Source organism: Balaenoptera physalus, assembly GCF_965194825.1.
Source record: "Balaenoptera physalus genome assembly, chromosome: 6".
Lineage (NCBI taxonomy): Eukaryota > Metazoa > Chordata > Mammalia > Artiodactyla > Balaenopteridae > Balaenoptera > Balaenoptera physalus.
The window spans coordinates 65,920,621-65,935,158 of NC_138885.1; the positions used below are offsets into that span (position 1 = coordinate 65,920,621).

The 14,538-nt window shown below is 36.7% G+C and overlaps 1 protein-coding gene across 4 annotated transcripts in view; it reads left to right on the forward strand.

Moving 5' to 3' along the window:
- ITGA6 (integrin subunit alpha 6) overlaps positions 1–14,538 on the forward strand; it is a 75,494-nt gene that overhangs the window by 35,651 nt on the left and 25,305 nt on the right. For 3 of the 4 annotated variants that reach the window (XM_082465333.1, XM_082465335.1, XM_082465334.1), the window contains exons 3-9: positions 1,114–1,193; positions 2,600–2,855; positions 4,516–4,647; positions 8,123–8,333; positions 9,041–9,234; positions 9,379–9,467; positions 10,181–10,299. In XM_082465333.1, coding sequence (XP_082321459.1) covers positions 1,114–1,193; positions 2,600–2,855; positions 4,516–4,647; positions 8,123–8,333; positions 9,041–9,234; positions 9,379–9,467; positions 10,181–10,299 — 1,081 coding nt within the window. Of the gene's footprint in view, positions 1–1,113; positions 1,194–2,599; positions 2,856–4,515; positions 4,648–6,897; positions 7,015–8,122; positions 8,334–9,040; positions 9,235–9,378; positions 9,468–10,180; positions 10,300–14,538 lie in introns of all 4 variants that reach the window. The other variant, XM_082465336.1, reaches the window with a different exon arrangement.

Consider the following 14,538-nt stretch of genomic DNA (forward strand, 5'->3'; position numbering starts at 1 on the left):
CTGTATTCACAGCCGCGAAGAAAATTGAATGTGTATTTTGTACTCAGCAGCCAAAAGTTCTCATTTGCTGCTAAAATATTTGGGAGAAAGACTGTTTAAACATCAGATCTCTCTAAAATGAAAGCTGGGCAACATGGATAAATTTTGCCGTACTATCTCAGTTAGAGGCTTGTTTTGCACAGACTCTGTGTGGTAGGCAGAGCAATTAGTGTCCTAAGAAGCTGCAACCAAACCTAGTTTGACATTCTTGGTCTAAGCATATTTGCAGATTCATGTTTATGTTCTTCTCTTGCTTTTTCATCTTTTTAGCAACAGTATTTGTTTTTTGGGTTTTTTTTTTTACTGATTAGAAAATAATACATGTTAATTGTGGAAAACTTGTAAATGACTTTGAAATGTAAGGAAAAAACCCAGACCCACTGATAATGTAGGCATAATTGCTCTTTACTTAACATTTTGGCATTTTTTCCTTCTGTCTACCTAAAGTTGGTAGGTTTCATAGTTTTGTAATGATTCAGGATTGGAAATCATGCCTGCCTTCTCATTGAGGAAGGCAAAAATTTGGATGTAGGGTCAAACAGTAGGCTCAGATTGATACTGAAATGAGCACATGGTGAGATTTGTGGTTTCCCTCTCTCCTTTTTGGAGGAAGGAGGTAAAAATAAATATATCACTTTCCTTTTCTGCATTGATAGGAAGATATAAAGTGAGTCTGAGACCTTGTCTTCCCATCTGCAGTAAAGAAGAGTTCATGCTATTATGTAACAAATTTGGGAGTATGTGGAGAAGTAGCCACTTTTTGTTAGTTTGGATGGTAGTTTCTGTACTCGGGACCCTGGTTGTCAGAGAAAGTGAAGGGCTACCAGGTAGAGGTATGTCTTTTATGTAAAGAATTTTATGAAACATTCATACCAATAATCATTCACCCGTTTTCTTACGATGAGAAGTAATTTTTCTGGATTGAGTAACTAAATTTACTAAGTGGTTAGACTTGGAGTCAAGGCAATTTAGAAGTTGTTTCTTATATTTTTGTTCATTTATTGGTTCATTTCCTGTTGCAATGGCTTTGAAGTCCTAACTGTGTGTGTGTAACCTGTGCTGCTTTCTCCACAGCTGACCCTTCATCGGAAAGCAAGGAAGATCAGTGGATGGGGGTCACCGTCCAGAGCCAAGGTCCAGGGGGCAAAGTTGTGGTAAGCGTAGAGAAGTGTGTCCATTCCACAATGTCTGAGTGCCTGTTGTGTGCCACTGCTGGGCTTACAGTATTGAACAAAACAGGCAGAGCTTCTGCCTGCATAGAGTGTACATTCTAGAAAACTGACTGCTTGAAAGCAGGAATTGATGTCAAGAAGAAACGAAAGCATTATTTTTCCTGTGATTCCTGATCTACTTTGAAACAGCTCTACAATCTGCTTTTCTTTAGAACTTTCAGATTCAAAGAACTTATTTAAAAACCTTTACCAATGTCCCTAAAACTCTAGGTGGTCTTAAAACAAGAAGCAAAGCAAAACTAGACATGCTTCACTTTGTTATACAGCAGAAACTAACACAACATTGCAAAGCAATTATACTCCAATAAAGATGTTAAAAACAAACAAACAAACAAAACTAGGCATGCTTTTTGTCTCAGGAACTATGTAGCTATTAGAGATTAGTTATAAAAAAACTATGGGAATGGTCATGGACAGTAAGGATCAGATAATTTTAAACTCTTTTATTATATATTCTGAGCTTCTTCAAATAGAAGTGGTAGCGAAGAAAAAAGAGTTTGTTAGATGGATTGTGCAAGGTGGCCTTGGAGGTGCCAGGCTGGATTATGATGATCTTTCTGTCTCTTTCAAAATCTGGTTCCTGTAACAAATTTATGTAGAATTTTGAGAAAAGTGAGAATTTTACCAAACACCGAATTTTTATATCTAAGGGGATGTATTATGGGAAATTGACTTGGACATTGTAAAGTGTTTTCAGCCTGTTATATGGAGGGTGGCCATGAATACCCTGTAAAATTAGAGATTATTTCATCTCTCCCAGCAGTGTAATTGTCTCTGCCTTTTAAAATAAACTTAATCTCAGAGTTTAGAGGATAAGTTAGTTAGGATTGATTATAAGGAAATAGTATAGGTAAAAGGAAAATGTCTTTGTTTTAGCAGTTTTAGCCCGATCCCTGTGAAAATATGTCCATGATTTCTCTCCTCCGGAATATGAGTACTTATTTTCACAAACATACTGATGTGAAGGTTTATATAGCCACTAAAAACCAATTAAACTGAGAAGATGAAATAGGTGTTTCCCACTGTTTATGTGACAGGTAAATTTATAAATAAATTTGCCTGTGGATTACAGATTGGCATTCAGTATTTGGATTGGAGCATTATTCTCAGGCTGAGGGCAAGACAGAAGTCCTGTGCTATATAATGGTCTCCTTCTTGCAACTTTGGGGAGGAAGATTTGCTGGTTTTCAGATCCAATCTCAGGAGGAGGCCACATTTAACATCCCACTTAGAATTAGCCTCTTGATTATTGACAATTTCATCAATTTGTAATGAAAAACGTAAGGTTTGCCGACCTGTATGGGCTACTTTATTCCATCTGTTTGCAGACATGTGCTCATCGATACGAAAAAAGGCAGCATGTTAATACAAAACAGGAATCCCGAGACATTTTTGGAAGGTGTTACGTCCTAAGTCAGAATCTCAGGATTGAAGATGATATGGATGGAGGAGACTGGAGTTTTTGTGATGGCCGATTAAGAGGTCATGAAAAATTTGGTTCTTGCCAGCAAGGTGTAGCAGCTACTTTTACTAAAGACTTTCATTACATTGCGTTTGGAGCCCCAGGCACTTACAACTGGAAAGGTATGACGTGTGTATTTATAGAAATAGAGATTAGAATTATTACATAATTGCTATTATATGCACCATGATTTAGTACATTTTAAATGAAAACAAAGTGTGTTATAAGACACTTTTATGTTGTAGAAGTAGGGTAGGATAGCAAAATATCTAAATTCTGATTTTTAAAAACAAATAATGTTCAAGATATATGTTTTAAGAGATTTTTTTCCCTCTGCCAGCAGTTTACATTAATATAAGTAATTAATGTTCTTCTGTAAGAATATAATTAACATTAGTTTTTGCTGTTTTGTATTTGCTTGTTTCATGAAGCTGAAAGTTTTAATTTTAAGGTAGGAATCTGAAAACTGAAAATAATTGAGTGGTGTCATGTACAAATAACATTGTATTAATACAGACATTTTTTCATTATGTATTATCTTAAAGGGCCGTGTTTTGCTAATAAAGCAGTATAGTTAGAAGCGTAGATGTCAAATTAGGGAATTTTGAGATGATTTTGGATAACTTCTGGAAAGATTGTTTAATGGTATTGTTTAAATAATTTCGTGATATAGGTAAAAGGAGACACCGGGAGGGAGGGAGGGAGGGAGAAGAATGGCTTGTATTTTTTGCCTAGATGAACATGGTCAGTGCTCCTGTAGTAAAAATTCAACTTCTCTGAAGAAATTAAGCAGGTGTAGAAAAACCACTGTGTTATAAAGGACAATTAACCTGACTGTAATCCATAGTGAAGAGAAATGCATCTGATTTGGAAATAAGACTTTTTTTTGAGAAATTATTAAAATAAATCCTGTACTATAACATTTTCACTAGTCAGGAAAAACTTAGGAAAATTTCCCTTATTCCATTCAGAAATTTCCTAGTTTTCATTCCTGTTAGAAATGATCCTTGAGAACACCTTGCTCGATAGCAACCTTTGGGAGTAATTTCCTTTGGCCTCCTCGGCCCCAACCAGATCTTCCATATAACAGCATTTGTCAGGTTATCTTGACCTAATTGAAATAAAACATGAATTTAGAAATTGTTTTAGCAAGAAGAGAGGCCATACATAGTAAAACAAAACAATAAAAACACCCATCAATTATGTATGGTTTAATTTATGGGAAACATGTTTTGTCTGCTTTATAAATTCTGACTTAAAATGTTACTGTTTTTAAAAAAATCATACAGTGGGCTATGTGAGATCTTCTCTTTTCAATTATTAGCTGTGAAAATTTTTTAAAGCTTTTAAATCTTTGGTTAAAGTGATTGGAAGAAAAGATCAAAATACTAATCTTACTTTCACAGTATAGTAAAAAGATAAATTGATTTAGGATTATAGAAAATGTAAAATATATCAGGTTCATATAATTTAAAAGTTTTCTGTAGGTTTAGTTAACTAAGTAAACATTCCATTTTCCATCTAGTTTCATGGCATTATAAAGATAATTCATGAAAATGTATGGGCATTTTTTTTTTTATTACTAGAACAAATTTGTTTGATGTAAAAATCTACACGAACATGATTTTTTGACTTTAATAACCTCGAAAGTCATCTTTCTTCTCCTTTTCTTCCTCCAAACTTTTCTTTCTGTGCTTAATGATAACACGAGGAATGTTTATTAGGAACCATCTATTTTATTTTGTTTCATCTTCATTTTTTTTGACCATTTCATTCTTTTAGGGATTGTTCGCGTAGAGCAAAAGAATAACACTTTTTTTGACATGAACATCTTTGAAGATGGGCCTTATGAAGTTGGTGGAGAGACTGACCATGATGAAAGTCTAGTTCCTGTTCCTGCTAACAGTTATTTAGGTAGGAACGAGAGTAGACAGCATGCCTGCCTCTTCAGATGCCTCTGTGTGACACGGCTGTCACAGGACCCTGGACTGCTAGGCTGAGAAGAGGCCAGGTTGGAGCCAGGGGACGGTGGCTGCATTTACTGGAATTTAAGCCTTGGTGATCCCAAGGTAACCTGACTGACGCTTGGGATCCTTCCCGTCTGACTTTGAGCTTGCTCAAAGCGGGAGGAAACCTACTACTATCTCCTAAAATCTTCCGTCCTCCCGTGTGGAGGTCTGTCTCCTGAGCTAGTGGCGGCCTCTGTAACCTGAGGCAGGCTGTTCACGCATGCATGTTAGCAGGAGGCTGAGCTGCCTTCCCTCTCCCTTCAGTGCCTCCTTTTGGAGAGAGACTCTTTAAGAGCTGCATTTATGAAGTTACTCTTAAGTGGCAGGTCAAGACCTCCAGGTCCGTCCTCTGTGATTGCTGTTCTCCACGGGTTGGCCTTGCTCCTGGATTGGGGCCCTCTTGTCACAAAGCCCCTGGCGGGTGGCACGGGGGCTTTACAGCTGAGCCTAAGCAGGACTGCTAAGGCAGCTCTTGAGGACACCCGGATTGTGTCTAAGTGCCAATTCCTTAACTCCTAAGGCTTGTTTGCATTACTAATGGGTGTCCTAAATTATTCATGTGCATTATGGTAATTACACAAAGGCTTTTAAAAGCTTTAATTCTTGGTATGAGTTGACATAAAGAATAATTACTGTGCAATTCTTGGAAAAAATGTAAAAAATCTCCTAAACCTAAATAGTAACCTATTCTTTTTAAAAAATAGAGACGTACCCATATGCTAGAGATATTACTAGAACAATGGAAGGTTAAAAAAAGAGAAAAAGTAGGTGTAGGTCTAAAAATAATTCTAAACAAGGTATTAGTAAATGTATTCTTCAAAAATTGTTGTAATTATGTAGATATGTATGAACAATACTGTTAATTAAAAAAAACACTCTTCAGAAACTTCCCCACCCCCAGATTAAAAACTTGGTATGAGGGCTTCCCTGGTGGCGCAGTGGTTGAGAGTCTGCCTGCCGATGCAGGGACACGGGTTCGAGCCCTGGTCTGGGAGGATCCCACATGCCGCGGAGCAACTAGGCCCGTGAGCCACAACTACTGAGCCTGCGCGTCTGGAGCCTGTGCTCTGCAACAAGAGAGGCTGCGATAATGAGAGGCCCGCGCACCGCGATGAAGAGTGGCCCCCGCTTGCCACAACTAGAGAAAGCCCTCGCACAGAAACGAAGACCCAACACAGCCAAAAATAAATTAATTAATTAATTAAAAAAAAAAGAAAGTAGCTTCAAATTAGTAAATTTGGTACAAAATTAAAAAAAAAAACTTGGTATGAAGGCATAGAAGGGAGAAAAGTTATACTTATCACTTGTTAAGCACCTACCATGTGCTATAAATCACACACTATACTTACTACTTTATAGGTCTTATTTGATCTTCCCAACAATATAAAATAAGTATTATTGTCCCTCTGTTGCTGATGGGCAAAAAAAAACTTGTGCCTTAGGGACATTAATTTCCTAGTCCAAGGTCACACAATTAATAATCCCCTAGCCAAGGGAAGAAATTCTTATGAAAATGACTGGGGCAGGGTGGGAAGCAGCGGGGTGTGTGAATGTTGTTAGTGGCTTTGCAGGACAGGAAGGGAACACAAGGCCGAGTGGTTTGCAGCCTCAATTATTAAACAGGCTTTTTCAGGGTAAAATCCTTTCCAAGGTAAATATTATCAACAAACCAATATTTTATTTGAATAAATTTTAACAGACAACCTCTCTTCAAATGGGTTATTAGGAGTTTATGGTATTTCAATTTAATGGCTCTGGTCAAGAAACCAACGCTTTGGTCTGTAAGATAGATGCCCATGAATTTTATAAACTTAGTTTCTATTGGAACATTTGAAAATATTAAACATTTTTTATTGAACGCATTTGCCACTTTTGGAATGGATTTCCTCAAAATCGGTTGCCTGGGGGGAAAATGTGTCAAGTTTGTACTGTTACATTTTGGTTGTTCATGCTGTCTGTGCATCTGTCATTTCAAAAAAATCAGTAGGTTTTCGGAATAAAATGATCTGCATGAGGTTTGGAAGCTGGCAGAGAGGGTGGCTTGCCAGATGCAGTGGTGGCCTCATCATCCAGCGAGCACGGCAGTAGCTGGCGTGCCTCTTACCGAGCATAATTGCTTTTTCTTCAATCTCTTCCGTCCCATGCATGTGTACAGGCCTGCTGTTTTTGACCAGCGTTTCCTATACAGATCCCGATCAGTTTGTTTATAAAACACAGCCTCCCAGGGAGCGGCCCGACACATCCCCTGATGTGATGATGAATAGCTACCTAGGTTTGTGACCTCTGAGATGACAAATAAATTGTCTTGGTCATGGTCATTTAAGAATTTTTTTTTGATCCATACAGAGCATAAATCTTTTTATTTTCTATTTCATTTCAAGTGAAACACACATAAAAAGCATGCCGTGGTTGAGGCGCTGCAGACACATGGCTTTCCAGAGCTGGATTCAATTGTATCGCCCTCTTCTAAACTTGTAGCTCATCCTATTTTTTGACTCACTTCATAATTTGAGAACTGCAACAGTAGTGGTGAAGCTTTTTGTAAATAAAACCCAATAAAAAGGGTGAGCTTATAGTATTCTGCATCTGCCTCGCCTTTACATAGGAAGATTGGCTTAATTTGAATGATTTTGGTATGGGCGTTTGTGTTTGCTTGCCATTTAACCTCAATATTGGTAATCTGACATCCTACCTGATGCTTTATGGTGAGGTAGGTGTTCTACCATTTTTCTGCCCTCTGAACAAGTATGTAATTGATACAGATGACAGCTTGCTCACCTCTATTGTTTATACCAGGTTCTCAAACACTCTAGCTCATCAATCATGGTTTTGTTTGCATGTTTGTGTCTGAGAACTGAGTTGACCCCAAATAGTGAAACGCTGTCTGTGGTATATTAATGTTGTTAGCATTCTTATTCTTGCCTGACAACCAAGGAGATTGAATACAGAAGTTACTAACTACTACATTATAGCAAAACCCTATAACATGCACTCAATTACACTATGTCAGGTTGTATCTCAGTATATAGTATGTAACTTTCCCATGATAATTTAGTATCTAACTTGATCTCCTTTTACAGCAGTTTCAGTATTAAAATGGGGTTCGAACTGATTCTTAAGATGCATGAATGCTTCATGATTCAAGTTACACAGATGCCAAATAGCATAGGTGCTTTTCTTTAAAAGTCTTAATACATTCCCATAGAAAGCAATGAAGTAGCCTACTACTTTGTACTTGTGTCCAGTCTCTTGGCTCTGTAACTCTTTCTTGTCGTAGATGTGATAGCTGGTGGGGAGGGTCAGAAGGAGAGTGGTGGGAGTTACCACTGTTATATACCTCCTGAAAAACAGAGTTGATATGTACTGTTTTGTTTTTCTAGGGTTTTCTTTGGACTCAGGGAAGGGTATTGTTTCCAAAGATGAGATCACTTTTGTATCTGGTGCTCCTAGAGCCAATCACAGTGGAGCTGTGGTTTTGCTTAAAAGAGACATGAAGTCTGCACACCTTCTCCCTGAGCACATATTTGATGGGGAAGGGCTGGCTTCTTCATTTGGCTATGACGTGGCAGTGGTGGACCTTAACAAAGATGGGTAAGAGCCTCTTAGGTTATTTTATATTTGCAAAGAATTCATTGCTGCTCTGGCTTCTGTAGGTCTTGAGAAGAAATATCCTTTCAGGTTAGTTGATGGAAAAAATACTTCTGCTGCCAGATTTTTACCATTCCATCACTCTTCATCACTTATATTTTGGCAGTAGACATCCATTACCCTCCCCAGTGAGTAGGATTCCATTTTCAGTTTTCAGTTTTACTATGTCCTGGGATCATGGGTCCGTGAGAATTAAACTTTAACTAAAAAAAAAAAAAAAAAAGTGACACCTACGAGGTTCTGTTCTGTGGTTTCTTAAGGGGCTGTTGGAGCGTCCAGAATGTCCTGTTCAAAGTAGGGATTGGTGACAAAGTCAATACAAAGGTCTCTATGGCTGGTGGTGCCAGTTTGGGTCTCGTAGAGAGTTGAAGGTGGAGGGGAGTGGAATCTTTACTGGGAGTCTCTCCGCACTATAGATGTAACTTGGGAACTGGCTTCAAGTTCTTACCCTTGATATTTTTCTTTGGGTGTTTATTAGAGGCTACCTTGGTTTTTAAAAAATACTTTAATTGATGATTTATAAATTCCAGATTTGAGGTCCTTTTATCATATCTCTTTGTGTCCTTAATACCTGGGCATGTGGGATTCTCCCTAAGCTCGCTGGTAGTTTAGCCAATGGTTCACAGTTCTTCCCCTCATTATGTTTTCAGGTGGCAAGATATAGTTATTGGAGCCCCACAGTATTTTGATAGAAGTGGAGAAGTTGGAGGTGCAGCGTATGTCTACATTAACCAGCAAGGCAGATGGAATAATGTCAAGCCAATTCGTCTTAATGGAACCAAAGATTCTATGTTTGGCATTGCGGTCAAAAATATCGGCGATATTAATCAAGATGGCTACCCAGGTAGACAATAGATTGTGAATTGGTCATGATTTATAGATTATTTGATTGTCTAAAATAGTGAGTGCTCATGGCATCTTATTTTAAAACATTGTATTGGAATGCTTTTAAAATTTAATGTTTGTTAAAATGTGGCGTTGTCAACAGATATTGCAGTTGGAGCACCTTACGATGGTAAGGGGAAGGTTTTTATCTATCATGGATCTGCGAACGGAATAAATACCAAACCAACACAGGTAACCAGATAACCTGGATTTCTACAATAAGGTCTCGACAGTTTGCTTTCTAATGGAATGTTTAGGTTTATGTGAATTTTCACACTAATCATGTTTTATTTACAAGTCTACAATAGTATGAATTTTGTTTTTATAAAAAATGTATTATTAGAAGATAGCTTGTAAATAGATATAAATGCAATGACCTGGTTGTTTTAAATTGTAAAATTTCTTTGGTGAATTAGGAATCAAAGTAAGCCAAAGGAAAAGACTATTCTACCCTGACAGCATAAACAGATGGAAATGTGATATATTCCTTTTAGTAGCATACTAAATAGAGATGAAACTGGACGAACATAAGAGATGATTGTAATTGCATAGAATTCAGATACCAAAAACTAAAAATTGCTTTCGAGAAAAACAAGACATTTGGAGGGCAGGTAGAGAGGTTTGGTTTGAAATGCACTGATCGACTTAATATAGTACACAAGCTCATCAAAAATTGTCTCTTTTGTCTTTTGAGGTACAACATAAATCAGATAACTTTTATGAAATAAAATATATGAAGTGTTAGATCATATGTGTGCTTATTTATGATTTAGTTTTGATTTAATGTAATTTATAAGTAACCTCTTAATCTTCAGTTCAAAAGAGACTATGTGCCTTTTTCAAAGCATGGATAAGAGGCTCATTTTGGTGGCCCAGTGTCCATTCTGATGCCCTGTTCCTTTCAGATTCTCGAGGGTAAATCACCTTTTTTTGGATATTCAATTGCCGGAAACATGGACCTTGATAGAAATTCCTACCCCGATGTTGCTGTTGGTTCCCTCTCAGATTCAGTAACTATTTTCAGGTGTGTAATCTCTGACCTAAAGCATGTTTGTTAACCCGCTTACACTAGAATTTTTTACCTTTTGAATTGAAATTTGTAACGACTATACTTCAAAGGCAAAGGCTTGTATGAATTTTTAATATTCTTTTTCTCTTCAGAGTAGTGTAATGATGTAATAAAAACCTATTTTGTAAAGTCTTGCTGTAATTTTGAACTAATTTTTTTAAAAAGGTCGGAATTGGTGGAAAATTTTTACTTTTGAATATATTTAAAAAACCTTTATTTTCATAAAAACTGAAACAGAAAATTTGACAGTATAAAGAATATAAAGAAGGAAATAAATGTCCTATATTTCACCATCCATTATGAAACTCCAAAGTTTTGGTTTATATCCTTCTAGTTTTTAATTTTCTGTGAATATACACATATGTTTAACAAAATTGAGATCATAATGTACATATTGTTTTGTAACCTACTTTTGTTGGTTTGTAACGTATAGTGGCCTTTTTCCATGAGTGAGTTTATAATGCATAGTGGGCTATCTCCCTGTCATTGAGTACTTTTCTGAAATGAAGTTAATGGTTGTCTGAGATATCCCATGGCCGGATCATAGTTTACTGCCATACTGTCATTGGACATTTATGTTGCTTTCCAGGTTTGGTTGTTTGCTTCTATTATGATGCACAAAGCTGTGGTAAACATCCTTAATTTTCTTTGTGTCCTGGATTATTTCCTTGTGATAAATGCCTAAAAGTGAGTTGCTAAGTTGAAGGGCCATGTGTGTTTTAGGACTTGTGATTCAGGTTCACCAAAATGACCTCCAGACAGGCAGCAACAATGTGCCCATCAGCTGTGTCTGAGTCCCCTTATCCCAGCAATTCCATCACTGCTGGAAATCACCAGGAAAAATTGTTAAAAAAATTTTTTTTATTATTTAAAAAGTAGCACATTCTTAAAAAAAAAAAAAAAAGGTTAATACAGAATTGCAGTTAAGTGCAAGTTCCCCAATATTCTCTTCTTCCACGAAACAGCTTTTAATAGTTTTGAGTCTCCAGTTCTAGGGTATCATCAAAAGCCCATACTATAACTGCTGTTCTCTATTCTGGTTTTTAAAAATTAATCTCTTCAGTTATCTCTCCTTGTTAATGCAGATACATAAATCTTACTCTTTCTAACAACTTAATATTATTCCATAATATGCATTTAATGAATCCTCAGTTGATGGAATTTTTAGACAGTCTTTGACTTTTAGCTATTATAAACAGTGTGCTATATAGTATATTGTATGTATCTCTGTGTAATGGATTTTTTTAAAGAAAAATTCCTAGAAATAGAATTGCTGGGATAAAGGTTAGCACATTTTTGTATTAATACATATACCCACAGAAAAGTTGTAGCAATTTGTGCTCACGATAACAACCTACTAGAGGGCCCATTTTCTCACACCCTTACCAACATTGAACAGGATGAATCTATTTAATTTTTGCCAGTGTGATATGTGATCTCATCTTTTGATTGAATTTGCATTTCTTTGCTCATTGGTGAGAGTGAACCATTTGGGTTTGTTTTTTTAAACTATTTGGCTTTATAGTCATTTTTATCTAAAGAATCTCTTTAAAGAAATGGGCAGTGATGTACAATGAAACCCTAAAAGAAAAAAATCTGTGCCATATGTACACTTGGTGCCATCATTGATTGCCCTTTGTTCTTCCAGAAGGGTGCCAAGGGTAGATGTGGCCTCTATGTCTAAATAGAATCCTAAGCAAGACCGCTGGGGATAAGAAAACAACACCAGGACACTTCTGAAGAGAATACTATTTAAAAAAACTAGAATATACTGTACATTTATATAATGTAGTATAGAATACTCTAGAAAAATAGTTTTCTAGTTAAATGGCAAGATCTATGAAAGCCATTTTATATAAAAACTAAGACCCACAAGAGACGTTACAGATGGCAAAAGTAGGAGATGTGAAAATAAGTGGAGAAAAATTTATCTGGGATATTAGGCCAAAGGAAGAAGTAAAAAAAAAAAAAAAAAAAAATTTAGTTAACTGAATGAATGTGTGTTACTACCTTTATATGCCTGTTTCTCTCTGTACATATAAGTGTTAGGTATTAACCTTAAAATAGTCAACATTTTTAAAAGGTGGAAGAGTATAGCATAACATTCAAGTATTTTAGCAAGTTTCCATCAAAAAGCAATTTGAACTTTTAGTTCTAGTTTGAGGTATAGACCTCAGGTGTCAAGAAGACTTGAATTCCTGTAACAAAATTTGGTTACGACGTCTTTCCCAGCAGGTAACCTGACTTTAGCCAATTAAATATTTGCCTCTGTATGTAATTGATATTTTAATACCCTTACTTTCCTGTCCTCATAAGTAGGTTGACTATGAACCCTGTAAATGTGTTCCTTCATTCCTCATAGATAGTATGAAAGTAAATTTCAAAAGCCTTTGATAATAAGATAATAAGGAAATAAGATAACTCCTTTATTTTACAAACAAGGAAAATGGAGGCCCAGGACTTGCTTGAGCTTTTAAGGCTGGATCCTGTGAGAACAGGGTGTGGTACCTAAATCTTCCCAACTTCTGTCCCTGGGCATTTCTCCCCACTAAATTATACTAGTACTTCAGGGTATTTAATAAATAAATGCTAATTAAACATGAGACAGCTGAGCCATAAGATTTGCTTTATGTGTTAAGACTTTTTTTATGATTCATATATAATGTGCACTCAAAATTGTGTGTGTATGTTGTGTGTTTAAAAACAGAAATAAAAATAGGATTTGGGCAGAAGTGTGTGTTAAAATATTTCCTTTTGAAATTTATGCCACACTAAAACCTTAATACTATTATATGTAAAACACTCTAGCATCTGTAGCAACTGGTTTTAAAATATTTGTGAATTTTTGCCTTTTAAATATGCTCTCAAAACTTTAAGAACATATCTACAGGCGTACTTCGTTTTATCATACTTTGCTTTATCGCGCTTCACAGATACTGTGTTCTTGTTTTTTTTTTTTTTAACAAATTGAAGGTTTGTGGTGAGGTGCCATTTTTCTAATATCATTTGTTCACTTCATGTCTCTGTGTCACATTTTGGTAATTCTTGGAACATTTTAAACTTTTTCATTATTATTATTATTATTTTCATTATGGTTGATCTTTGATATTATTGCTACGACTTCCTGAAGACCCAGATGCTGGTTAGCATTTTTTTTTTTTTAGCAATAAAGTTTTTTGGGTTTTTTTTTTCTCTTTTTCTTTCTTTTTCTACACACCCTTGTGTTGAGGGGTGACTTTCAAGAGATCGCAGCGAGGGAGCTGCTCTGCTAATAAAGTATTTTTTAATTAAGGCATGCACGTTGTTTTTTTAAGACATCATGCCATTGCAACTTAATAGACTACAGTATAGTGTAAACATAACTTTTATACGCAATTGGAAACCAAAAAATTCAAGTGACTCCTTTATTGCAATCCTTGCTTTGTTGCCATGGTCTGGAACCAAACCTGTAGTATCTCCGAAATATGCTTGTAGTTAAGATCTTAGAAATTAGTAGCTGCCTAAATGTAAAATAACAATAGAAAGGTAAACAGTTAAGATAAAGGGAAATGAAGAAACAAAATGTAGGCAGCATTTGCCCTTTAATTGGCTCCTGGCTTCCCCAGGAGGGTACTCAAAACCTCTGTGGCCTACTGATAGATGGATTCCAGAAGTTCAAGGTAGCTGTTTGGAATTTGGATTCATTTTCTTGTCCGAACACTATTCTCCAGAATGGCTGGGTTTACCACAAACCCACTAAAGTCAGGGTGACTGAATCCCTGTGGTAGTGGAACCATAGAACCTGCTCTGAGTCCGTGCTGGAGGGCGACGGAGCAGAGAGGTGCGCTGTCTCCCCAGCCACCGTACACTTGTACTTCCCTGCCTCTGGGTCAGGGGCTAAGCCATAGGCCCTTGGTGACCCCTTGGCTGTGGGAAGTAGGGAAGAATATGTAAGGGAGAAAGATGATGTTTTTACATGGTGAGAAGGGCTAAAGTTGTGGGACTCAGCTTCTTGTGTGCTTGTGAGGTTGGCTTAGGCAGAGCAGAGAGGGGAAAGGATAAAGGATTCAAGGTTTTGCTTATAGAGATGTTGTGCAGGTAGAAAAGTTGTAGTCAGTACCGGCAGCAGGTGGACAGAGGCTTAAGCTTGGGGGTGGGAGATTCCGAGGGAGGATAGGAAGGGCAGATGTTTGTAAGATGGGGACCCGTAAGTTC